The 27,680-nt window shown below is 37.4% G+C and overlaps 1 protein-coding gene across 9 annotated transcripts in view; it reads right to left on the reverse strand.

Annotated features, from left to right (window-relative positions):
* Nucleotides 1-375: 375 nt before the first annotated feature.
* Nucleotides 376-27,680, reverse strand: part of Zfr (zinc finger RNA binding protein) — a 65,979-nt gene continuing 38,674 nt past the window's right edge. For 7 of the 9 annotated variants that reach the window (XM_076551738.1, XM_042261405.2, XM_076551742.1 and 4 more), the window contains 10 exons: nucleotides 26,419-26,564; nucleotides 22,827-22,989; nucleotides 21,839-22,044; nucleotides 19,876-20,026; nucleotides 16,031-16,172; nucleotides 11,432-11,529; nucleotides 10,516-10,611; nucleotides 2,560-2,671; nucleotides 2,345-2,442; nucleotides 376-1,873 (listed from right to left, as the gene is read on the reverse strand). In XM_076551738.1, coding sequence (XP_076407853.1) covers nucleotides 1,694-1,873; nucleotides 2,345-2,442; nucleotides 2,560-2,671; nucleotides 10,516-10,611; nucleotides 11,432-11,529; nucleotides 16,031-16,172; nucleotides 19,876-20,026; nucleotides 21,839-22,044; nucleotides 22,827-22,989; nucleotides 26,419-26,564 — 1,392 coding nt within the window. In that variant the 3' untranslated portion in view covers nucleotides 376-1,693. The remainder of the gene's footprint in view (nucleotides 1,874-2,344; nucleotides 2,443-2,559; nucleotides 2,672-10,515; nucleotides 10,612-11,431; nucleotides 11,530-16,030; nucleotides 16,173-19,875; nucleotides 20,027-21,838; nucleotides 22,045-22,826; nucleotides 22,990-26,418; nucleotides 26,565-27,680) is intronic. The other 2 variants (XR_013044691.1, XR_013044690.1) reach the window with 1 other exon arrangement.

Below are 27,680 nucleotides of genomic sequence, written 5' to 3' on the forward strand. Positions count from 1 at the left end.
CCCTCTCAAACTTTGAGCAAAAACACTTCCTTCCTTTAAAAAAAAAAATCTAAAAATTATCTGGGTACTCAAAACTTCCTAGCAAAAATCTAAACATACAAATAAAGGCATGCTGAAGTCATACAGATAGTACCATTCTGTAAGAACACCCAGAGACTTCTAGTCTTTAGTTTGGGGAGGGTTCTGACCATAGAAAAGTGAACCAATTTGGTGGTGAAATCTAAAACTTTCAGAATTATGTGAGCAGCCAACATACAATTGGCAGGAGTAACACATACATACATGGTATATATATGAATATGGTTTTACTGAAGCGTAAGTAGTATCAAGCCAAAGTCATCTTCATCAAGCCTACCACATAATACAATGAAGTCGTTATATGAATTTAAGTTTTTATTTCTGTATCTCACTGTAGTGCTGTGACAAACAACATCTGTGTACCAGAGCATACATACATCAACAGGAAGATGGAACTTGCATTACACCACTGCTAGGGATTAGCATTTTATATAAGACATAAGCATGTAAGATGGCCACACCAAATAATTTTCTGTTTTTTTCCTTAGATAATCTTATTCTTTTTTAAATCAGTAATACTTTATCAATCTCACTGTTAATAGACCTATAAATGATCTGGATGATGGGATGTGTTGGGATCATTCAACTGTGTTATACTGTTAAGAGCTGTTAGAGTAATTGCACACACATTAATAAGGAACTGTCACCATAATTAAGGGCTAGTTATTGTTAGTTGCACAATGATAAAGTTCTTTTGAAAACAATAGCCCACTTATATGTGAAAAATGCCCTTTCCACTTGTACAGAAGAAAAAGTATTCAGAAAGTTATTTTTGGCCTTGCTATGTCAAAAAGTCAACTGTACAAAGATCTACGTGTTAAACCTAAAATTATAATTTTAAAAGACTATTAAAAACAAAAATGTCATGCATTTTATTCTCAATTATGCAGAGGCTTTAAAACTGTTGCAAGACCATATAGTATATATTAGCTTTTATACTGCTAATGCACAACTAACAGCAAACTTGATTAGATTAACGAATTTGTCTTAATTACACCTTTATATATCACACTAGATAGACAAATACCACAAGAGCTGCAGAAACGCCCAGTTCTGAGCACTCAAATGGCAGGGTAGCTTTTTGTATTTTAATCCTTCACATATAGAATAACAAAAGGAAAAAAATCCTGCAGTTTCACGTTACAAAAAAACGTACTGCTGTGAAATATTAAGGGGTAAAGGATATGATCTATAACACAAAGTAACTTACAACTAGGGTCAAAGCAAACAAAACTTCTAAATAAAAGTATCAAAACACATGGAGCAACTGAAGCACAAATGCTGCATTAAATACAGTCAAGATTTCATATAACACAATGCACTAGCTAATAAAAGACACAAAAATACAGGGAGTAAGGGCAACCAGTCAATAAAATCAAAATAATGGGGGAAAAAAATGGAACCACTATTTTTGCCCTAGTTTAATTTATTTTTTGATGCCTTTCCATCCATATAATACCTAACACTGTACATTAAGTTTTTTAATGTCATAGAAAAACTTGGTTCTTCCATGAAACTCTACATTGTTGATAAACTTTGAAGTAGACATTATTATGAATGGAAAACAGCCAATAAAGCGGCACCTATTTGAACACTGAGGATTTACAGAAACTTTTTAAAAGTTATCATAATCCTTCTTGTCTTTCTTTCCCTCGGCTTCAAATCCGTCTACTCCGTCACTATCCCTTCTTCGTTTCCTGTTGTTGTGGATGTTAAAGCGTTGGTTCATTTGTGGTAATGGATCCATTCCAAGAACTTTGTGTATCTGACGGAATGCGAGCAGTCTCAATGCAAACTGAAAATAAGAGTCAGAATAGGGAATGAGTTTTAAAAATCAGACGTTCTAAAATTTGTACTTTATATTTATCCTTTTTTTTGGGTGCACATTTACACCATAGTCAGAGTACAACTTGAGGGCCATTCTCTCCTACCATGTGGGTTCTAGGAACCAAAGCTCAGGCCATTAGGCTAGGCAGCACACACTTTTACCTATAGACTATCTCACTGACATGAAAACACATGAATTCTTATTAAGTTTACTTCCTCATATAACAATATGAGAAAAAAAACTTAATGAAAGAAACACCCTGAATGGGTGCTAAGATTAAATGAGTGTGCCTCACCACCTCTGGAAAGGTACATCTTTTTAATATTCCCTTTAAAGACTTACTTCCCAATAATTATCACAGTGACTATTATACAATTATTCCATGTAACTAAACATTTATAAAACCTAAGGACAGTAATCCAACAAGTATTCAAATACCTGTGCACTGGATGTAATGTCTTCACGTTGTTGGTCAGTCATTGTTGCCAAAGTATCAAAGGGATCCTTTTCACAAGGATCCAGAAGTCCAGGGCTGCCTATAATGATCATTGTAAAGAAAGAAAAGCATTATTAGCATTATCTCCTTGGGGAAGTAGGCCTCTTATTCAATAAAGAAATCAACTTAATTTACGTAATAAAAACCCTCGACTTACCTTTGAGAATAATCCCTGAAGAAATGCACTCAAATACTCTTCTCAGGGCATCTCCAGGGCTCTGAGGGCTGGAAGCACTACTGATTGCTTTCTCTACCAGCAACTCCATTGCCTAAGATTAAAGACATAAAATACACTCAACAGCTTAAAGACCGTTTTCAAACACCATCAGAATGATGGGCAAGTGTCCTTAAAGATTCTGAAGATTATGGAAGTTATGTTAAGGCAATGAGCCAGTGAGACGGCTCAAGCGTTAAAGGGCGCTTGCTGAGGAGCCTGATGGAACCTCTGTGGTAGAGAACTGACTTTTTCAAGTGGTCCTGAGACACACCGACACACCACTGATGGAATCTTAAAGGTACAAAGAACTGATTTCTTCAAGTTGTTCCAACACATATACAAAATAATAATTTTTATAATACAAAAATATTTTAATTAAATAAAATTAAATAAATAAATAAAATTTAATTAAATAAAAGCCTCTCATATTATCTCTTTAGAGGCTGAAGCAGAATTATTTAAGCCTATGAACTGGCTGAGAATTGAGTCTGGGTAACCTAGTGCCACCTCAATAATAAAAAAACAGGCTGGGCCCTGGGGGCAAAGACAGGAGGATCTCTGCGAGTTCGAGGCCAGCCTAGTCTACACAGTGAGCTCCAGGACAAAAGAACTACAGCGAGACTTCCATCTCAAAAAAAGCAAACAAAGAAACAAACTCAAGGCAGTAGATCAGAAGTTCAAGGATGGACTATACAATGAGTCTCCAAGCCCAAAAGTTAAGGGGACACCAATTTTACATTTTAAGTTTGAAGAGAAACATCAGGTTAATAACTACAGACTCTAACAGGGTTTCTCTGTGTAGACCAGGCTGTCCTCAAACTTGGAGATCCACCTGTCTCTGTCTCCTGGGTGCTAGGATTAAAGGTGTGTGCCTCCACTGTCCTGCCTGTTTTTTTTTTTTTTTTTCAAAATCACTGCATATCTACTAGTAGACACCTCTTCCTCTCTGTCCTTTCCTCCTCTAATGTACTTTCAAATTCTACAGATTTGCCTACTCCAAACATTTCATGCAAAGTGAAGCATATGAAGGCTATATTTTCTCATCTAGTACAAGGCTTTGGGGTCATCCAGTGTAGCTTTTGAAAAAAAAAATTTATTTTTACTAATGTGTATGTTGGGTGTCTGCCACGTGTATGGAGGTACCTACCAAAGCCAAACGAGGGTGTTGGATCCCTAGGAACTGGAGTTATAGACATTTGTGAACTGCTAGAGGTGGGTGCTGGGGACTGAATTCAGATCCTCTGGAAGAGCAGTCAGTGCTTTTAACTGTTGAGCCATCTCTCCAGTGCCCATTATAACTTTTATTAAAATTGTAAATAGGAATTCCAGGGCCTATCAAATGACTTGAATTTGATCCCTGGAAGTCATGGCCCAAGGAGAGGAACACTACTATAAAGTGCTCTCTGACCCAGAGGCACATACACATTGCTCAAAATACACAAACAAAATACACGAATGCAATAAATAGGAGCTCAAAAAACAATTCAAAGAAACCAAGTAACTTGAAACCACAACAAAACCCTAAAATGGTTCCAAAGCCAAAAAACTTATACAATTTATACAATGTAAAAAAAAAAAATCAGAAAGACAAGGATTGAGAAATGGCTCAGTGGTTAGGAGCACTTGCTGCTTTTGCAGAAGACCCAGGTTTGATTCCCAGTACCTACCTGGTGGTTCTCAATTGTCTAAACCCTATTCCGACCTTCTCAGGCACACACACGATATACATACACATGTAGGCAAATCATTCATATACATATAATGACAAAACTTAAAAAAATAAAGATAAAAGCCAGAGGTAATCTGGATACGGAAAATGGTTGTTTGGCTCAAACTGTTTGGGGGGCACCCAGGCGGGGGATTGGGATCTGTCCCTGGTCTATGGGCAGGCTTCTAGAACCTGGTGCCTGTGGTGTGACACCTTGCACAACCTAGGTGCAGTGGGAAGGCGCTTGGGACCTGCCTAGGCTCAGTGTGCTGGGCTCTGTTGACTCCCCTTGGGAGACCTCGACTTGGGGGATGTGGGAATGCAAGGTGGCTTGGGAAAGAGGGCTGGGGGGGGGGGGGTTGAGAGGAAGGAGGAGGGGGGATCTGTGGATAGTATGTGGAGTGAGTAGACATTTTCTTAAAAGAAAAATGAAAGGAAAAAAAAAGCAAGAGGGAAAACAATGTCAGTCCAATCTCAGGGTGAGGGCACAGAGCCAAATCTCAAGATCTCTTGCTCCTCCCAAACATAATTAAAAAATGGTACAATGCAATGCTACTGCCTCCAAGTAAAAATGGAACCGCTTGCACCAAACAGGAAAGGACAGCAAAAGACCACTCCCAAGAAACAGTGACTATGCTCAAGCAGGTCTTCCTGCACTCTCCATGTGGGACTTGGGGTGGGATTAGGAAGTGAGTGAACACTTCACTAATAACCTCTTAGTTGAAGAAGAATGGATCATGCCACAGGACATTTTCCTAAGCGTAAAGATCTCATCTGACCACCCTCATCTTCTTCCTTGGAGGTAGGAGAAGCAGAGAATTTGTAATCCTGGAGCCCTAGGGGAAACCAGCCCTTAGAGTACAAAGGGTATATACACTTTACCCACATCTAATGACCTAACAACACACATTTTAAAGTGTAGGTTAAAACCGGCCTTTCAAATTGTACTTCTTTCCACAAGCAGTCCTTAGAGCATAACTCACAAGGGTAAGAAAAAGGATACTTTAAAAAGATTCAACCATTTGTGGATCATAAAAATTGTGGAATTAAGCTCCAATAAAGAATGCTAGTTTGTCATTTCCAACAATATGGATAGAAACTAACATTATGTGATAATAAGTCACACACAAATACTCTATGTTCCCACAAAGAAATAGTGGCAGAGCCTGGAAAGAATGTGGAGATGGTGGTGGTAAGACAGCTAATGGCCATACAGTAGAAATGGATGAGCAGGATAATCTATGTTCTGTGGCACAACAGGGCGACAATGCTTAACAACAATTAGTCAATGAACTCCTTTGGGCGGGGGTGGGGGTGGGGGTTGGGGGGTGGGGGTGGGGGTGTATATATGTGTTAGGTACTGAGAATCAAACCCAGAATCTTGCAAATTCTTGCCAAGTGCTCTAACATGAACTACATCTCTAACTTTCAACTGTTTCATCTCAATGTAGCTGCTGGAACTACTTTAATGTTTAAATGCTCCTAACATTAAAAAAAAAATTGATAAATGTTTGAAGTGATAAGCACGTCAATGACCCAGTCAAATTATTACACATTTATATGAGTGTACTGGAACATACCACTGTACCGAATAAATGTAATTATGTCAACTAAATATATAAAACATAGAACAAATTTGCATGACATCTTATACTCATGTAAAGAATAGTATGAGAAGTCTATTTTAAGTATAGACTTTGCATGGCAATTATGCATTAAAAGTTTATTAGTAACAAATGTACATCTCTGGTACAAATACTGACATGGAGGCTGTGCACGTACAGGGGCAAAATTTGTATGGGAACTCTTTTTTTCCCAATCATTATTTCTGTGAACAAACCTGCTGTTAGTAAAATCTAATCAACATTAAAAAAAGTCTATCTGAATGACAATATAATCTAAAGTTTTGGATTCTAAGAAAACTAAATGACTACATGAAACCAATAAAATGAAGTCAAAGTTCAGATAAGCAGAAAGACTCCACAATACTGTACCAAGCTAAAATCTAAAACATTATGGAACCATGGTAGCTTGAATAAGAATGCCCCGCCCCCAGACTTTTAATTTGAATGCTTGGTCCACAGTTGGTGGAATGGGGAAGGGCCAGGAGGTGTGGCCTTGTTGAAGAGGTAGATCACTGAGGGTAGGCTTTGAGGTTTCAAAAGCTTACGACATTCCTGGTCATCTCTCTCTGCCTCTTGCTTGTGGATCAGATTTAATTAAGCTCTTAGTACTGCTCTAGTACCATGCCTACCTGCCACCATGCTCCCCACCATGACAGTCATGGACTCTAATCCCCACAAACTCTGAGACCCCAGTACTTTTCTATCTGTTGCCTTGGTCATGTGTCTCTTCTCTTCAAGGAACAGAAAAGTAACCAGAGTTGGTGTACAGAGTGGGCTATTATTGTTCTGTAAAAGCCCAATCATGTGGTTTTTGGAGGAATGTGAAAGACTTTGGACTAGGAAAGTAGTTGAATGCTATAAGCAGGATTTAATGGGCCACCCTAGGAGGAGCCTGGAAGACGAAAGTGTTGAGAGCCATATGGACAGGACTATAGAGGCCCAGCTCAAGAGGTCTTTGGGGAGTGAGGGTGGGTAATAATAGCAACTGGGTTAGAGACCATTCTTGTGGCATTTTGGAAAAGAATGTGTCTGGTTTTTGCCCTTGTCCTAAGAATCAACCTAAGACTATTGAAGAATTTTGGACTAATTTCAATGGCAGAGGAGATTTCAAGATAGTCTAATGTTTACACTGTCATGTGCTTATTAGTTACCACTCTGATATAGGTCTACAATGAAAAGAACACCAGGAAATTTGATGTTGGAATCTTAGTTTGTGCTGAAAGAGATAAGGAAAAATGGAATTGAGTGAGTGGTGCCCTCAGGGCCAGGCACCACTCAGCTAATCCTACAACTTGTGAAGAGAAATGGCATAAGGCAGTGGTTCCCAACTCTCCTAATGCTCGGAACCCATAAAATTATTTTTCCTGCTACTTCATAACTATAATTTGCTACTGTTATGAATCATAATGTAAATATCTGATATGTGACCCTTGTGAAAGGTTTGTCTGACTCAATAGGAGTCACGATCCACAGGCTGAGAACCACTGGCCTAAGGAATTACCTGTTCCAAATGAGCAACAACAAAGGAAGGTTTATGCAAATGTAATTCGAGGAGGGGCCAGGTTCCATCTGAAGCAGGCAGAAGAACTTGGCACCATTGCCACATGGTTCTGGCCTCAGAATCATGAGCGATAGAACAGTACAGGGTTGTGTGTTGTGAAATAGAATGTTTGCTTAACTAGTAAAAAATGTGTTACATTTGTTTGTATTGCAGAATAATTGTTTAACTAATTAAAGATGTGTTGCTGTTCACCTTGTCTGCACCTGATTGGTCTAATAAAAAGCTGAACAGCCAATAGCTACGCAGAGAAGGGATAGGCGGGGCTGGCAAGCAGAGAGAAAGGGTAGCCAGGTAGGGGCTAGCCAGCCAGACACAGAGGAAGCAGGAAAGCAGGATGGACAGTGTGTAGATGAGGTAAATGAGTCCTGGGGCAGCACATAGAAATGGATTAGTTTAAGTTTAAAAGCTAGCTAGAAACAAGCCTAAACTAAGGCTGAGCATTTGTAATTAATAATAAATCTCCCTGTTATGATTTGGGGGCTGGCAGTCCAAGAAAGCCTGTTACAGTTGTGGAACCTACCTTGACGGCTAATGAAAGCTACTGAGGCCAGGTATGTGGCAGATGCATCCCTGCATGAAGGCCCAGAGAGGACACTGCATAAAGCTGTGGTGTGTCTGTCTGCCAACATCAGCTGCAGACAGGGAGTAGAAGCCGGACAACAGAGAGAGAGAAGTCTGTTGCAGCCAGCAAAACTGGAAGGCGGAAATAATCTAAGCCCTTTGACATCAGTCATAGAGTTACAGGATTTGGAATTTGCCCTGCTGGGTTTTGGTCTTGCTTTTGTCAAGATTTTCTCATTATGCACCCCCTCTCCCCTTTGGAAAGGTTCTGTATACTGTGCCATTGTATATTGGAAGTACATAACTTGCTTTTTGCTTAAGAGACTGCCTTGAGACTCCGAGGAGACTTTAAATTTCTAAAATTGTTGTGATTTGTGAAAGAATCTGGGGACTTTTGAGGCTGAACTAAATTTATTTTGCATTGTGGTACGGCCACAAGTCCATGTCAGCAGGGAGTGGAAATGTGATAGTTTGAATGAGAATGGTCTGTATATGCTCATATATGCCTGGTCCCCAGTTGGGGATTGTTTTGGGAAGGATCAGGAAGTGTGACTTCGTTGAAGAAGGTGTGTCACTTCCAGTGGGCTTTGAGTTTTCAAAAGTCCATGCTATTCCCAGTTTTATATATAACTATATTATATATATATATATCTCCCCCGTTTTCTCAACATGGAAGCTCTCAGCTACTCTTCTAGCATGATGCCTGCCTCAAATACACAATTGCATTCATCTTTGATTCATTTATGTATTTTTGCTTCACTTGGCTTGTTTGACATAGGGTCTTACAATGTAACTTACAATGCTCTGCCTCAAGGTTCCCTAGTGCTATGAAACCAGGTCCGTACAAGATCTGGATTCCATTCATAATTTGAAGATTTAACCACACAAGTAACAAACACATGTATCTCTTCCTACTCCCTCAATAAAAATAAAACATTACAGTTCTTTATCTTAATTATTTCCTTCTTGCACTCCCCTTAGAAATAATCATGAGAACTTGGAACACATCCTTCTAAAAGTTTTTGCAGTGTAGTAAGTATATAATTTGTAGCCCTAAAAAATGTAATTTATCTGGGAAAAAACAATTGATGCCTACAAGTCTTAAGTCCAAAGTCCAGGATTTTGTTTGTTTTTTCAAGACCGGGTTTCTCTGTGTAGACTTGGCTGTCCTGGAACTAGTTCTGTGGACTAGACTGGCCTCAAACTCAGAGATCAACCTGCCTGTGTGAGTGCTGGGATCAAAGGTGTGTGCCACCAATGCCTGGCTTAAAGCATGGAATTCTTAAACACAGACAAAAACAAATAAAAAATAAGTAAAAGACAAACTTGGCTTTTTTTTTTTTTGGGGGGGGGGGGCGGCTTTATTTTCTCAAGATAGGGTTTCTTTTTCTGTAACTACTCTAGCTGTCCTTTCTTTACCTCACTCTGTAGACCAGGCTGTCCCTGAACTCAGAGATTCACTTGCCTCTGCTTCCTGCTTCGGTTAAAGGCATGAGCCACCACACCTGGCAACCTTGGCTATTTAATTTTTAATAACCTACTTTGAAATCAACAGGTTAAATTTGATTTCTGAACAAATTTCTATGTGAATATTTACAATTCATGAACAGTTTATCTTTAAATAAAGGCACTGGGTCCTTTTATGTTTGTTAAGACAGGTTCTTACACGTATAGCACATTACCCAGTTTCCTTGAGAAAGGGTCTCTCTCTGAACCTGGACAGTAATGCTCCTGTCGTGGCCAGCACAATACTAAGGTGACAAGTGTGTGTCCACCATGTCCAGTATTTTATGTGAGTTCTGGGGACTTGATCTGAGACCCTCAAGCTTGCATAGCTGAGCTATCACTCAGTCCAGTATAATTCTTCTTTTAAAATTTGCAAACTGCTGGGCGGTGGTGGCGCACGCCTTTAATCCCAGCACTCGGGAGGCAGAGGCAGGCGGATCTCTGTGAGTTCGAGGCCAGCCTGGGCTACCAAGTGAGTTCCAGAAAAGGCACAAAGCTAAACAGAGAAACCCTGTCTCGAAAAACAAAACAAAAAATTAGCAAACCATCTTAATTTTTTTTAAACAACCATTCATTTACTTACTCCTTCACTGTGTGTCTCCCTACTCCTCTGTGCACCATGGTACACATATTCAGGTCAAAGGACAAGCTCTAGGAGTCAATTCTTTCCTTTCACCATATGGGTTATAGGAATGGAACTCACGTTTTCAGGCTTGGCGGGTGGCAAATGCCTCTACTCACTAAGTTATCTCTCCAGCCCAAGCATAATTTTTTAATTAGTAAATCCTAAGAAAGTATTTTCAAATCCCCAGGATTTTTATCAGAACAGAAAAATATGATATGTAAATGAAAATGGAGGGTCAGAGGATAAAGAGTAAACAGAAAAGACCTTTCTAAATGCTCATCACCATATGGTGCTGTCACAAGGTACTTACCCAGCTGGGAAAATCAGACCAAGTTGGAACTCGTTGACAAAGGTCTCGGAGGATACGTATGATAATCACACAGGACTGTAGGCCATTAGCTCTAGCCTTGAGGGCAACACAAAAACCAACTGAATTAATCTTAGAAATATCAAAAATATCCCTTGATGAAAAAAAGTTAAAATACCACTGTTCAATGGAAGCTCAGATTAAAAATAAAAATAAAAATAATTACATTTAAGTTGGGTTCAATGAGCTGCCATTTACAGCAGTATTTTATGCCAGAGTTAGTATTTAAAGCTAGTATTTAGGTCAAAGTAAACAGATTATACAAGAATAATATTTCTTGATCCCCTGTGAACCTTGACCTGTGTTCATACAAAACAGTAAACTGAAAAAACTCTGCCTAAATTAGGAATAAAAAGAAAAGTAAAGAGCTAACAAGTTTGTCTAGGGACTGGAAGGTTGAGAAGATCTGTTTGGTTTCCTGTCTGTGCCTTTGCATGTCTGCAAAGTCACTAAACCAAGCAGCTGTTCCTCACCTTTCATTCCCTACACTCATCAACTTAGAGAAAGGGGAAAATCTTAAAACTATACACAGAGCTTTAAACACATATTCCATTATTTAAAGCAAAGTTCATCTGCAGCCTTATGGAATATAATATATATACAAAAACACGTGATGTTCCCGAAGTCAACTTCAAATATAGCCACTAAAAAATAAAAAACCCTGAGTACAAACATCCCCCAAATTAATAGTAACTGCAAAATGCAGATCTTTATACTCAGCTATGATACCTTATTTTCTGAGATTTAATTTAAAATGGTGTTGCTTAGGCAATCTTTTGAAATGTTTAAGCATAGTTAAACATGTACTGAACTACTCTCTCATAAGGCTACAAGAAAAAAGTAAAATGATGTTCCGAACCTGGAACCACTTAGCGTGGCGTAGAGCAGCCAGAGCGTCAAGGCATTTTTGCCTGTCCAAGACGTCCGGTGGGTCTTTCACCATACCCGAGGTTACATCTAAAATGGATTGAATTGGCAAAATGCAGTGAGGAATGGGTGTTTGACCAGGTGAGCAAGACACTTCCTTAAAGTAGCACCAGTGTCACGTGAGCCATTTGAGAGTTTTCAGTTCAATTCATCCAGGGAGTAACTTTCAACAAATTTACATAATACAATATGAAGAACAAGGAGAATTAAGATGAATTCTTCCATGATACAATAATTTTTTGGAAGTAGAAACCTTCCTCACCAAAATGAAATCTAAAGGAAAGATTATTGGACACAGCGCACCAGCACGAAGACGACAAAGACAAAAGGGGACACAAAAATCCACCTTAAATGGGAATGTACAATAATCTACCAAGTTGGTAAAGTACTCTAGGTTATTCTGGGGCTAATATAGCAAAGAACTTCAATAAATATGGAATGATCAATACAACAATTACAAAAAAAACTAAAGGACCAAAATGAGGTTTAGTTCTATGAGAATTCAATTCCTTATGTTCAACAGGAAGACTTTAGCATGTCCTAAGGGAATATGAAATGCTTTCTAAAATGAGAAGTTTTCATTAAAAGTATTCCAAACAGCAAGCGGAGAGAAACAATGAGTAAAGCAGAGAAAGGCTACAGGAACTAGCACAGTTAAATACAATTACGTACAGAAAAAAGCCATAAGCAGAGTACTCTGATGGTAAATATGTAGTCTTTTTAAGTTGGTTAAAATGTGTTACTTTTTAAAAAAAATTTGTTACTTTTTAATAAAGCTTAAAAAAAATGGGAAACTAAATTAGGACAAGAAATTAGCTTTACATTAACAAAGACCAGTTTACATTAATAAATCATTCACAAAAGTGAAGATCCAAAAAGGCCAGCTACATGTTTATCTGAAATACCTACAAAAAGGTGCAGAAGATAATAAGTTTGCTGGTCAAACTATTCTATAACCAAATAGTTAATACTTCATTTAATTCAGAGTTGCCATCAACTTTAGTACATTTTGCTTTTCTGGTTTTTGAAACAAGGTCATCTATAGCTCAGGCTGGCCTTGAACTCATGGTTTATTCTCCTCCCTCAGCCTTTGAGAGCTGGGATTAAGAGTGTGAGCCATCATGCCTGGCTTATAGTGTATTTTTTAAGTGCAGGAAAATTATAGAAAGTAATCTGCTGAGTATAAGCAGTAGCTAGAGAGCACCAAAAACCATGATGAATTTAGGATACAATAATTTACTGAATATGTCAAATGACTATGAGCAACAAAAAAGAAATATAAAAACTAGTTTAGAGTACTGTAAGTCTGGGTAAAGTGCTTGAATTTTTGTCTTATAAGAATTTAGAAATCAATTTTATTTTTATTTATGCATCTTTGTGGGTGCCCATAGAGTCCAGAAGGCAGCAGATCCCCTAGGCCAGGGCCAGGAGTAGAGTTGGTTGTGGGCTGCCTGACCCTGGGTGCTGGGAACTGAAATGGGGTCATCTGTAAGAGCAGCAAGTGCTCTTACTCAATGAGCCATCTCTCCAGCCCAGAAATTTAGAAGTCTTAGGAGGTAAGTTCTTGTTCTCATGAACAGATGAAATATGAAAAGGTTTCCAAAAAATGAGATAAGGAGAAAGGACAAAGAAAGGATAGCTAACTACCCTGAGAAAGAAAAAACCCTGCCTTCACCACTTCCACTCTCCACAACATGAAGACGATGCAGAAGGCCTCTGACTCCTTTTTCCAATACGTTAAAGCCAAAATGTGTCGATGTGGAAAGTTTCTAAATCTACTGTATTTCAGAATCTTATAAATTCTTCCAATAGTTTTTTTGTACACAAGTATAATTTTGTAGATTTTAACCTATAATATAAATTCAATGATGCCAGAACACCTATTTTAAGTTAAAAATAAGTAAGAGCTATAAGTAGGAAATTTTTGTTAAATTTAGTGTGGATTTTTGTACCCATTTTTATATTTTAAGTAGATTAACCCCTTAGATATATTGTGCTAAAATCATACTTGTTCCCTAATAGTCAATGAAACAAAACAAAGAAACTGTTAATTTATTAAAACAAAATACAAATTCTTTTCCTACGTGAATGTATTTCACAAATTTTAAGGGGTTAATCGCCAATTAGAAGACATGCTGTGTCCACACTATTTTATAATTAAAAGTTAATGGGAATATATTAATTTCAATTAACATGGTTATGTAAAATATAATTCACCCAACTACTTAAAAACTAGTGTGAACACTGCTCAATTCTAGAAGAGACAAAAGACAAACAAAATAGCCACACAAAGGACAAAAAAAATGCCAGACTCTGCATCCAAAATCCCCCCTTAATCAAATGGCAGATGTGACACTGAGCTTTTGAAAACCTTGGTCAAAAATCCTTCCGATGTCTTGGCAGCAACCCCTGACAGGAATCAATCCCTTCTGCTAGAAGGCTTTGGACCGGGCCTGATAAGCTACAGGTAGAAAAAAACACACACAATACTTGATTTGCTGCAGAAAAGATTCTGTAGCAATGGTTAGAGCATTCTGAACATTTCAAGCTTAAAGTCAATTAAATGTTTACTCATGTTAACTGTCAAACACACTACCAGAGAAGATATCTGTCATGTGTTTAACAGTTATTTTAACAATTTAGTTATTTCTTTTATTAGATGATTTTTATATCACACAGGACCAGTACATATTAAAGAGGCTATTACACTATGTGGGAATATCATAGTCAAATCCCATGATTTACAATGTTCTTCCGGCAAAGCCTTCCTTACATCCTGTACTAACTCCCCAAAGCAAGCTATAGGCTTTAAATGATTTGAAGACACAGAGCACCAGGAGCTGCAGTGAGAGAGAATACATACCGATATTCTGCAGCTAGAAAGAAGCAATCTTCATGATAAAGCTAAAAACATGGGTTGACTGCAGTCATCTGCAGCAAGGAACACTCTTAACAATGTTTTTACACTTTTGTATATCCAACTTTCCAACTCAGTGTCTTGAAGAAAAATCTTTCAATTTTAGGCTGACCATTTCCCTCATGATCATATTTATAAAATTCAGAACTGTAAGTCTATCTCAGTCTGGGTCAGACAAAAATGTAATTTTGTTTCCTTTAGAAAAGTATGTTAAGGATTTACTACAACAGGATACCATTAACTTATATAATTGCTTGATAATGAACTGAGGCTAAATACACAGAAGCACTTTGAAATAGAGCTAAATAGTTATATAAGCATATTTTTACATTAAATATAGCAACATTAATTTATAAAATATCATACTAGATTTTTAAAAACCTAAGTAAAGGATCATATACTACATACAACTTGGCCAAATTGACTCAGGAACCATTTTCTTCAACAACATGGATAGCCAGACCTTCAAGGGTAATTCATGTCCACATGCATGATCCTTTACATAAAATTCACATTTTTTAGAATGCAAAGCTTAAGATACAACATTTAAAAATCCTAATGTGGTGTACATATAAAATATACAGAATCAGACATGCCTCGAAATGAAAATTTGACTAAAATATTCTTTTCTTGGGCTACAGAAAGCCCAGTTTCTTGAAAATTGTTTTGCCTTAAGGTAACAAATTTAAAAGAATAGAATTGATAATCTTTTTTCTCCTCAACCTGTACTACAAACAAACACTGTAAAATTTAATTCCATTTTAACTTAAGATAGATAAAAACAACATGAAAGGAAACAAAGTAAATTTTATCTGACCCATAAAACAAGAGAACCAACATTACTGCAGACAATGATCATGCTTTTGGCTTAAATGCTTTGGAAGCTTTGAAAATGTTACAGAATAGTCCCTTAAGCAACATTGCTGGCACCAGTAGAGTTTCATGTTCTACAAATGCAAATTCAGTTCAAAAACAAAACCAAAACAAAATCCTGAACTGTACTGTAACTCACTTATCCACATCATTTATTAAGAGCTCTAGATGATATGCAGGTCAAATGCCCGAATCTGTGTGCATTAGCATGTTCTGCATTTATAAAGTACGCAAAACCAAAGAGCAACCTCAGAGAACTAGAAATAGTTACTTCAGGTCAGGCCAGATCCATGACTATATACAGAACAACTGTAAGTAAGTGCTGTAGATAGTTCACCAATTTATGAGACTTTTTCATCAAGACAAGATCAGGATTGTCTTAGCAAAAGTGAAATTGCGGCCCCTAGTTACTAACAAGCATTTAAACTTTTTTCCATATGTCAACTATGTAAAAAACAATTTTTGAAGTTTTTTTTCCAGAAATCTGAGGTTTGCAAGAAAAGAAAGAAAAAAAATATATAAAGAAAACCAATCACATAATGTTTTCTATAATAGTACATCACTAAGAAGAGCACTCACTTTGTTAGAAATGTTCTAAAGTAAAACTAATTGCTGAGTAAGTTAAATCTAATTCATATGTAATGCCAGCATGTTGCCTTCTAGGGCTTAATGCCATCAAAGGATAGGTAAATGGAAAACAAAAGGTAAAAGAAAAGGAGAATGTTTAATTGGCTTTCCAACCTCCTTCCCTCATGTTCTCTTCTCGAATAATTGGAGATGTCAGGGTGATAGTGACTTGCATTTTGGGCTCCACACATGAGTTCAAAATTATTGCTGCTTCAGACACAGCACATTTTATGTCATACTTCTCAGGACTTATAACCTATGTAATAAAGAGTATAAGAAATTAGTTGAATCTTTTGCATGAAAAGACAAAAATAGCTTTACTGTGGCTTTTTTACATTAACCATTCTACAAACATTGGATTCTATTCCCTCTAAAAAACACATGCCAGATTACCCTTACCATTAATTTCTTGCAATTCTTTGTCTAACTAATATTTTCCACTACTTTAAAACTTTTTTTTGTGTTTGAGTATTTTGCCTCCATGTATTGTCTGTGCACCATGTGCATATTTGGTGTCCACAGAGGAAAGAAGAGGGCTCAGATCCCCTGGAACTGGAGTACAGATGGCTGTGAGTCATCGTGGGTATTCTTAACCAATCATTTCATTATTTTTAATAGGAGTTATATGTACGCGTGTACTCATGTCTCCTTTAACTGATGAATTAAAAAAGAAAGCTGTCGCCGGGCGGTGGTGGCGCACGCCTTTAATCCCAGCACTTGGGAGGCAGAGCCAGGCAGATCTCTATGAGTTCAAGGCCAGCCTGGGCTACCAAGTGAGCTCCAGGAAAGGCGCAAAACTATGCAGAAAAACCCTGTCTCGAAAAACCAAAAAAAAAAGAAAGCTGTCGTCATCATTTATTTAAATATTTATAGATTTTCAAGGTAAATATGTGCTCCTCAAGGAGCCTGATTCAATAAGCATTCCCATAGTTCATTCTTTGCGACTTGTTAATTTATTGCTTACTCAGAAGTAGTCAACAACTGATCTACTGCAATTTGGTAGACACGAATCCAGCTCTAGTTTACATAAACAAATGAAGCCTCAATATAGACATTACAGGGGCTGAATATATAGCTTAGTTTATGAACCACTTGGTGTACAGAAGGATCCAGGTTCGAACTCCTGTACCCACCCACCCCAAACCACTGAAAACAAGATAGAAACATGCAATTTTTATACAATACTATTTAGGCTCAAATTATATGTTACTTTTAACTTGTGATACCACATAGAGGGATGCAAAGACTTAAAAAAACAAAAACAAAAAAAAAAACAACTTTCAGGGTTGGTGGTGGCACTCACCTTTAATCCCAGCACTCAGGAGGCAAAGGTAGGCCGATCTCTGTGAGTTTGAGGCCAGCCTGGTCTACAGAGCTAGTTCCAGGACAGCTAGCTAGGGCTTTTACACAGAGAAACCCTGTCTCGAAACCCAAAATTACCCCACCAACAACAAAAGACATTTTAATTTATTTATTATGTGTGCACATCCATGTTTACACATGCCACTGTGCATGAGTAGAGCCAGAGGACAATTTGCAATAGTTCTTTCTTTGCATCAACTGGGTCCTGAGGACTATGAACTCAGCGGTCAGACTGGGCAGCAATTCTGAGCAACCTCACCAAACTCCCTAAATTAACTTTTTAAGTACTTATGATACTATGTAAATATTAATGACAATGATGATTAATTTACTTAATTTTACCTGTTCATGCACGCGCGCGCATGCACAAGCACGCACGCATGTGCACGTGTACACACACACACACACACACACACACACACACACACACACACACACAGAGTTAAGAGCAAGTGATCTGGAAAGTAGTTTACTTTTGATTAACTGTTAATTATTTAGCACTTTTTAAAAAAAGATTTTATGAGCATGAGTGTTTTGTTTGCATATTATTTGCACCACACGCATGCCTGCTGCTTGTGAGGTTAGAGAGGGTGTTGGATCCTCTGCAACTGGAATTCTGTCTGGTTGTAAGCAGACAAGGGGTGCTGGGACTTAAACTCAGGTCTTCTGCAAGAACAATAAATACTCTTAACTGCTGAGCCATCTCAACAGCCCCTCTTTAAAAAAAAAAAGAATGAAGAAAAAAAAGAAAGAAAAAGAAAAAAGAAAAAAAAAACTACTTTGTTCTATAGCATTTGTATGTGTGTGACGTCAGTGTATATGGTACACATATACCAGGACATAAATAAGTCAGAAGCCAGTTTTAGAAATTGGCTCTTTCCTGTGCACAGCTGCGGAGAATCAGACTCAAACCATTAGGCTCTGGGGGCAAACATTTTACTCACTGAGCCATCTGGATGGCTACTTAAAAAAATATTTCTTTCGTTGCAATATAAATAAGTGCCAATTAATATCAAGCTATTACTTAAAAATGTTGTGATTTTTTTTCCCCCTAAAGCTTACCTGCCTTAGCTGTCCTGGAACTTGCTCTGTAGACCAGGTTGGCCTAAAACTCACAGAGATTCACCTGCCTCTGCCTCCCCCTTGCTGGGATTAAAGGTGTGTGCCACCACCGCCTGGCAAAGCTTTGTTTTTGGAAAGCCAAAAAAGGATGTTCTATTACTTGTACTTGTGCACATGTGCACGCAGAGGTCTGAGGACCACTCTGTGAAGTTAGTCCTCTTCTCCCACCGTTACATGGGTTCTGAGGATTGAACTGTTTCAGGCTTTAAAGTGCTTTTACCCGTTCAACCATCTTGTTGCCAAGAGGAAGTATCTTCTACCGAAATACTGAAAGTATTGCAGTCATCCCTTTATCTATGGTCTCACTTCCCACAATTTGTACTTATCTGTGGTCAATAACAATCAGAAAATATTACATGGAAAAGTTACACAAAAACAATTCATATGTCTTAAACTATATGCTGACTGGAATAGCATGATTAAATCTAAATTGATCATGCCCAATCTGGCCTGCTTTGTGAATCATCCTGTTTCCAATCTACTACATGTTCATTATTTACTTATTGGATCAGTTGTCATGATATGGCACGTGAGTGATTCTGACATTCAACTACAACAAAGAGAAGCTTTAGTGAAAATGTGAAAGTTCTCAACCTGAAGAATGATGGGATGAAAAATGCAGCTTGGTGGTACAGCCCATGGTTAGCATGCACAAGGTCTTGGGTTTATAGACAATATTCTCCTGGTGGTAGGGGAGGGGACAGGTTGAGGTTATTGCCACTATGACATATGGTGGAGAATACGTCATTAATCTACTATGCTTAATTATAAATATTTGCCTCTAATTTATTTGCACTTTATCCCAGGTATGCAAGAGTAAGGAAAACATGACATCTACTGTCTGAGGTTTTAGGCATCCTGGGGGGATCAGGGAATCTCCAGAAATCTTTCCAAGGGTAGAACGACTACTATATTAATAATAAAACTAGACAAATTCAAGTAAGATACACTCTCATTATATCAACTAAAAGATTCATAAATTAAAAAAAAAATCAAACACTATATATGAGAGGATCAGTGGGTAAAAGGCACTTGCTGCCAATCCTGTTGATCTGACTCTTGGAACTTACACAGTGGGAGGAGAGAACAGACTTATACATCTTGTCCTCCAACTACTATACACACACCATGATGTGTACACATAGACTAAATAAAATATTCTCTGCTACGTCTTCTTAGGAATCCAAATTTGGAAAAACTGGGCATGCTGAATTTTTTTTAAAATTCATTTTAAAATAAATTAGCAAGATGGCATCCTGCCAAATTATAAGCACTGCAAAACCCCCAAAAGGTGAAGCAGAAAACAGTTTCATCAGTTTGTACAATTAAGGGGGAAAAAGTAACCAATCTCTTCATTATGGAGAGCCAAGCCAAAAGTTAAAAAGCTGACTAAGGTTTAAAATGAAGCACAATTAGTCCTGACAAAACCTTCTGATCTGGACAAAGGGTTAACTTAACATTTCCATAATACTTACAGCAAGCTGTTTGGGTAGGTTTTCTGCAATACGGCTTAATAATGTCTTTGAAGGTTTTTCTGAGCACAGCAAAACAAGGTTGACATTTCTATCTCCTCGTAGAAGCAATCCTTTTGCCAATACTCCTACTCGCAATACCCCTTTGAGAGCTCTGTAGCAAAATCAACTTACATTAAAATATGACATTTCTCAACTAGAACTATAATTTCCTGCAAACATATGGTAATCTAGATGACTTTTGCACTATTCAAACTGTCTTCAACTACACTGGAAAAATACACAGTATTTTAAACTATATGTTATTTAGAAAAACAACATACACTAAAAACAAACCAAGGTTGGATAGAAGGTTCTGGTTAAGAGTGATTGTTCATGAGAAACAGGTTAAAAGCACACAGTACTCTGTATTGGGCAAAACTTGCAACTTCAGTTCCATGGGATTGGATGCCCTCTTCTGGTCTCTACATGCATATATATGCATATACTCACACAGACACACAAATAAAAATACTTTTAAAGATAAAAAACTGGCATCAAGGTTTAAGTTTGCACAGGGAAAACTAAAACAAATACTGTCTATCTTACAGAATCTCACTGTTATAACACAGGCTAGTTTCAAACTTGTGAGCCTCTTGCTTTTGTGTTACTTGAGTGTTTTATCGGTCTTTCAGTAAAAAAAAAACCTAGAGCCAGACTTAGGGTAAATCCTGAAAGATCAGAGAGACAAAGGAACGAGTCACTGCCACGTCTCACCTCTAGGACTCCTCAGCCTGAAAAAACCTCAGTTCCTGTCTCCTCAAACCTTATATACCTTTCTCTGCCCAGACATATCACTTCCTTCTTAGTGCTGGGATTAAAGTGTGCTTCCCAAGCAAAGGCATGAGATCTCAACTGAATTAAAGGCATGTGATTCCCAAGCGTTGGGATTAAAGGTGTGTGCCACCACCGCCTGGCTCTTTTTCTCTCCTAGACTGAGTCAATCTCATGTAGGATGGCTTTGAACTCACAGAGATCCAGATGGATCTCTACCTCCCGAGTGTTAAGACAAAAAGTGTGTGCCACCACTGCCTGGCCTCTATGTTTAATTTAGCGGCTTGTTCTGTTCTCTGATCTTCAGGCAAATTTTATTAGGGTATACAATATATCACCACACTTCTGTTTCTTGTGTGCTAGGTATTAGTGGGCCCAAACACCCAGCCCCTTGTGTTTTATTTTACAAGTCAGAAATATAAGAATCATTAATAGAAAAAAAATTCCCAAATGGGAAAGGGAAAAGTTAGAAAATCATAAATATGAAAGATGTTAAAGCTTGGCTAACTTATGCTTTATGGCCAATGCTTCTATTTATGTTATGTATGTATGTATGTATGTATGTATGTATGTATGTATGTATGTATGTTTATTTTTTTGGTTTTTTTGAGACAGGGTTTCTCTGTGTAGCTTTGGTGCCTGTCCTGGCTCTTGCTCTGTAGACCAGGCTGGCCTCGAACTCACAGAGATCCACCTGCCTCTGCCTCGCTGGTTTTAAACTGTACGAAAATATAGACAGATGTAACACATAAATAAAACCGGAAAAGAGAAGCTTGATATGATTGCAGTTAAAAGGGCAACTTTGAAACAGATTTAATATTTTTTGTAATAAACATTTATTAAGTCTTAAAAATCAAAAAACCCTGGTGATGGTAGAAATGTATATTACTCATTGTAGTAAAAACACAAGTAGAGTTAGGAAGTGTGGACTAACACCAGAAATATACATATACATATACATATACATATACATATACATAATGTAAATGTCTAATGGTTGTGAGCTGCCTGATGTGGGTGCTAGGACCCAAACCCAGGTACTCTAGAACTAGAGTAGCAAATGTTCTTGCTAGTCCCTTATCAGTCTTGTTAATCTTTCTAATAAATATAATAAAATGTCCATGTAAAGGAAGTATGTCATTTGTAAACTCACCTGTCTTTACCTCCCTCTTTTTTATCATCTCCTTCTTTGTTCTTGTTCTTCTCATGTTCAGACAAACTGTCTGAAACAAGTTTTAAAGCACGTTCAGTGATAGAAACGATTTTCTGAACTGCTTGTAACTCTTCTTCAGTTGGATAAATGGTTGCATGCTTTGTCATTACGTAACGATCATCAGATGAGTCAGGGCGACGTAAGGGCTAGAGAAAAAAGGTTAATTTTCTGAATAAAAGAAAATTCTAATTTTTCAATTAGGTATAGTTGCTTGACAATAAGAAGTCAATTAAACAAAATGCCCACTTAAAAATCTATTTTCCTTTTTCAATAAAATGAAAATACAAGCATTTCTGTCTCAAACAAGCAAAATTGTTATATATAGATCGATACTGTCCTAATCTCTCTCCTTGTAAATGCTTTTCAGTGATCTGAAACTCACCTTGTTTTCAGTAGTAATTGCTCAGACACTATAATGGCAAATAAAAAAGAATAGGTAACAGAGTTACCTCTAACATTGAAAATTCCTTCCAGTCTAAGGAAAAATAATGGCAGGAAGTCTCTGAAGTACAAACATTTATCAAAAGTAGTTCTACAGCTGGGCGGCGGTGGTGCACGCCTTTAATACCAGCACTCGAGAGGCAGAGGCAGACGGATCTCTGTGAGTTGAAGACTAGTGTGATATACAGAGCGAGTTCCAGGACAGCCAGGGCTACACAGAGCAACCCTGTCTCGAAAAAACAAAAACAAAAAACAAAGGTAGTTCTGTATCAAGAATTTAGCAAGTATTGAAAATGAAGTGCAAAGGAAACGTGGCCAAGTTCCTATGCATGAAGACATTAGCATTAAGAATCTTTAAGAGGACTAAAAATATAGTCAAGATGAAGCTGATGGCATTATTAAATCTCAAAATGAACTCACAAAACATCTTCTAATGTTGAAGGAGGCTTAAATTCTCATCCCTTATATGAGCAAAGCAGATACTCACTGCGGGACCCTGTGGCTGGGGAGGCATGCCTGGTCGGACTCCCAAAAGACCTAATGGGCCTGGAGGACCATGAGGATAGCCTCCATCAGGCATTCGTCGGCGATCATCCCAATGATGCTGCTCTTCCTCCATTCTTCTCCAGTACATGTCCTCTTCATAACGTCTGATGCACAAATGATACATTAAAAACAAACAAAATAACCAGCTTAAGAACTTCCATCAGCAGCATAAAAACGTATTTTTAAAAAAAGTAATCAAGTCAGTCAAGACTCAGCAGGAAAAGGTGCCTGCACCAGATTGATGACCTGAGTTCCATCCCTCGGTCCCAAATGGAAGGAGAGATCAGATGCCCTGCAAGTTTTACCCTTTGACCTCTGCTCATGAACAGTGGCGCGCGTGCACACATACCCACAGTGATAAAAAAAAAAAAAAAAAAAAAAAAAAAAAAAACCCACCCAAATAGGCTTAATAACCATTAGTAAATAATGATTTCCATTATTTCTTTTAATTGAGAAGCAAAATGGAGTGAAAACTGGAGACAACAATAAAAACAAGACCTCATACCTCAAGCACGAAGTTGAACAGAAAACAGATACCTTAGCTTATTCTAATCATTTAAGGTAATGATTGTAAATTCAAAGGAGACTAACTGATAATAAATTGTGGGTGTATGTACATGCTTGTGAGCATGGTGGTGTGTGTGTGTATATGCCATAGTGTCCATATGCAGGCAGAGGACAACCTTTAGTATTGGGTTCCCTCCTTCTATCTTGTTTGAGACAGTCTATTGTTTTGCTTTTTTCTTCTTTTTATCCCCCTGCTGCACATGCCAGGCTAGCTTGCCCACAACTTCTGGGAATTCTACAGTCTATGCCTCCCATTACAGACCTAGTATCACAGATGTGAACCATGAGGTCCAGCTTTACATGGGTTCTGGGGAGTCAAACTCAAGTCCTCACCATTTGCACAAAAAGTACTTTATCCAAAGCCCTATCTTCTCAGCCTGAGTGTTTTTATTTTTTTAAAAACAGTAAAGTTCTCCATTTATGATATAAGATATAGACTGTACAAAATATTTCTCTGCTATTAAAAAAAAGACCGATGTTAGCAACTCACAATTTCATTATTGGATGTAATGGCAGACTATAGTAAGCAAAGGCAAAAGCTTGGCTAGAGCCGGGCGGTGGTGGCGCACGCCTTTAATCCCAGCACTCGGGAGGCAGAGCCAGGCGGATCTCTGTGAGTTCGAGGCCAGCCTGGGCTACCAAGTGAGTTCCAGGAAAGGCGCAAAGCTACACAGAGAAACCCTGTCTCGAAAAAACCAAAAAAAAAAAAAAAAAAAAAAAAAAAAAAAAAAAAAAAAAAAAGCTTGGCTAGAGATACCTATGGCTCAGTTCCTAATAAGTATTGCCAAAAGGAATACAGGCTGTATCACCCAAGTCACCAGAATAGTTATGGATCCTCATGGCTGTCAATTCAGTAGAAATTACTATGTATATCAAATAAATATACCGAGTGCTTGCTTTGGCAGCATTTATACTAAAATTGGGACAATACAGAGAATATTAGCATGGCACATGCAAAGTCACAAAGCATTTCATATTACAAAACAAAACAAAACAAAACAAAACAAAAAACCAGCCAGGCAGTGGTGGCACACATCTTTAACCCCAGCAATCAGGAGGCAAAGGCAGGCGGATCTCTGTGAGTTCGAGGCCAGCCTGGTCTATAGAGTGAGATCCAGGACAGGCACCAAAAAACTACACAGAGAAACCCTGTCTCAAAAAACAAAAACAAAAACCCAATGAATTAAAAAAATAGTTATCTAGTATTACAACGCCTCCTTTACTAGTTAACATTTTTAGAATTGATTTCTGTTTTGTCTTGGTTCTATTATTTTTAAGTTCAATGGCTATCTCAAAAAAAAAAAAAAAAAACCAAAACAACCATGTAGCAATAAGGCTATTCTAATAAATCTGTCTAAAACAAAAATAAATATGTGTGCTTATTGACTGTCATTGTAAAAACTACCAATATTTCCAGGTAGAGAATAAATAGTATATTTTAGGTCATGTGGGCACTGATAGAATACTTCTATGTTACTTAGGACTTGAGAGAAAAAAATAAGAAAATAACCCAGCTTAAAAGTTCTAGAAAATCATGTCTAGTCCAGTGATGTTTGTTACTGCTAAAAATGTTTACATAGTATAAAGGCAGGGATTTTAATTATTGTTTATAAACTCATGCTCAGTATATGAACATATTTCCAAGCACTGAGTAGGGACTTAAGATAATTGTACTTGATATATAAGTAAGAGGCTTAACTATGTAAAATCTAGTCATAGAAAGAATTCCCAATACATTAGAAAGGCACAAATTAAAAAAAAATTTATTTTTACTATATACATAAAAATTGATGTGTTATCTATTACTGAAACCTAAAGGTAACATATAATAAAGTGTGAGTAAGTAGCTTTACAATGAAGTTATTTAAAAAGATTACATGTTCTTACTCACCCTGGGTTTCCAGACACAAAAGACCACTGTATGAGTCAATCATCTAAAACTGATTTCCTTTATGAAATTTATAGACTTTATAAAGATAGAAAGTAGACTAGTGGTTCCACGGTACTGAGATGGGACAGAAAATATGGTAAACAAACTGGGAGTGATAGTTAATGGGGCTATGATTTCTTTTTCTTTTCTTTCTTTTTTTTTTTTTTAAAGATTTATTTATTTATTATGCATACAGTGTTCTGTTTGCATGTATCCCTGCATGCCAGAAGAGGGAGCCAGATCTCATTATAGATGGTTGTGAGGCACCATGTGGGTGCTGGGAACTGAACTCAGGACCTCTGGAAGAAAAGCCAGTGTTCTTAACCTCTGAGCCATCTCTCCAGCCCAGGGGCTATGATTTCTTTTAGGAGTGGTAAAATATTCCAAAACTGATGATGGTTTACAATTCTTTGTATATACTAAAATCTTGTAACTGAATTACACAATTTAAATATGAGATTTCTGTTGGTTCTAAACAGAAGCACATATCAAGCACTTATCAAAGCATGATATTTCTTCAGATGTTATAATTTTTTTATAACTTTATTTTAAATTATACATGTTTGTCTGTATGTGCACATGTGAGGCCAGGATCCAGAAGAGAGCACTAGATCTCCTAGAGCTAGCATTACAGGCAGCTACCTGATGTACTAGAAACTGAACTTAGGTCATCTGCAATAGTTACCCCTATAATACCCACTTTCCTCATATATATTTAACATATATAATACCATTTACTATTTTTTCCATGGGTCCTTGACTGAGCTTGAACTTTGACTGGCCTTGAAATCACAAGCCTTTGCTGGGATTGAAAGTGTGAGCCACCACCACAAAATTCTTCATTATCAAGGTAACAATCAAATATAAGTATACTAAGCATTCTAATGTTTATCATTCTTTGTTTAGGATCTTAGTGAACACTTAAAAGTACACTAAATAAATCTGACTCTGGAAGTCATATTCACAGAATAGTTTTTTTTTTTCTTAAGGCAGAAGAACCACTTATTGTCATAGAATTAAAAGCTAAAAACACTACCTCATTTCCATCCTCCAGCGTTCCTCCTCTTCTCGTCTCCGCCAATATTCCTCCTTCTGCATTTGCTTTCTCATTTTCTCTTCTTGAATCTTTCTTGCTCGAATACTGGGCTTCACTTCTACTTGCAAATCTGGATTGACTTTTTTCTGTTAATTCCAATAATACATTTTAAAAAGGAGCAGGTTCCCTTGAACAAACCTAATTCATTAAACATAATTTGTTTTTGTACTTATTGTCTGTGTGTATGTATGCATGCATATTTGCAACAATGCATGTGTGGAGATCAGAGAATAACTTGTATGAGTGAGTTCTCTCCTTCTACTATATGGACTGGGGGGGGGGGGGGTCAAACTCAGACAGGTGCCAAGTGCCTTTACCTGCCTAAAACCATTATAAAATACACAATTTCAGTCTCTCATCAGAAGTTCAGTTACAAATTTCATGTAGCACTGGTATGTGCTGGTTTCTTGTTTCCATTTGTGACATAACTGATGATGTCTTTGAACTGTTTCATCTGTATCTATCCTAAGTGAAAGGTTGAAATTATAACCATGTGCTACCACACCTAGTTTATGTAGCGTAGGGATCCAGTCTAGGACTGAGTGTGTGCACCAACTTAGCACTCTACCAACTGAGCTATACCCAATCCTGGTGTATGTATGTATGTATGTATGTATATATGTATGTATGTATGTGTGAATGTGTATAGCCTAGGCTGGCCTTGAACTTGTAATTTGTTTCAGCTAGGTGCCAGAATACTCTGTTAAAATTTCCTAATGAGCTGGGCGGCAGCGGCGCATGTCATTAATCCCAGCACTTGGGAGGCAGAGCCAGGCGGTTCTCTGTGAATTCAAGGCCAACCTGGTCTACAAAGCAAGATCCAGGATAGGCACCAAAACTGCACAAAGAAACCCTGTCCTGAAAAACCAAAAATAAATAAATAAATAATAAATAAATAAATATACACACACACACACAATTTCCTAATGAAAAGTACAATCCGTATAATTAGGTTGGATCAGAGTAAAATCTTTTATTTATGAAACTAATGCTATATAACTACCCCTCTGCTAGTGTGCTCACTTATTTATATAGTTGGAGCCAGATATGAATGAATATGGCTTGGGTACATGGATTCAAGTTATCATGAATTACATATTCCCATTCCATGTTTGAAAGAAAAAATCACACACTTACTGTACCAGCCCAGGCTTTTTATCAACTTTAACATATTAATATCTGAAGGTGGGCAATGATGAATT

Source organism: Peromyscus maniculatus, chromosome 15 (genome assembly GCF_049852395.1).
Source record: "Peromyscus maniculatus bairdii isolate BWxNUB_F1_BW_parent chromosome 15, HU_Pman_BW_mat_3.1, whole genome shotgun sequence".
Classification (NCBI taxonomy): Eukaryota; Metazoa; Chordata; class Mammalia; order Rodentia; family Cricetidae; genus Peromyscus; species Peromyscus maniculatus.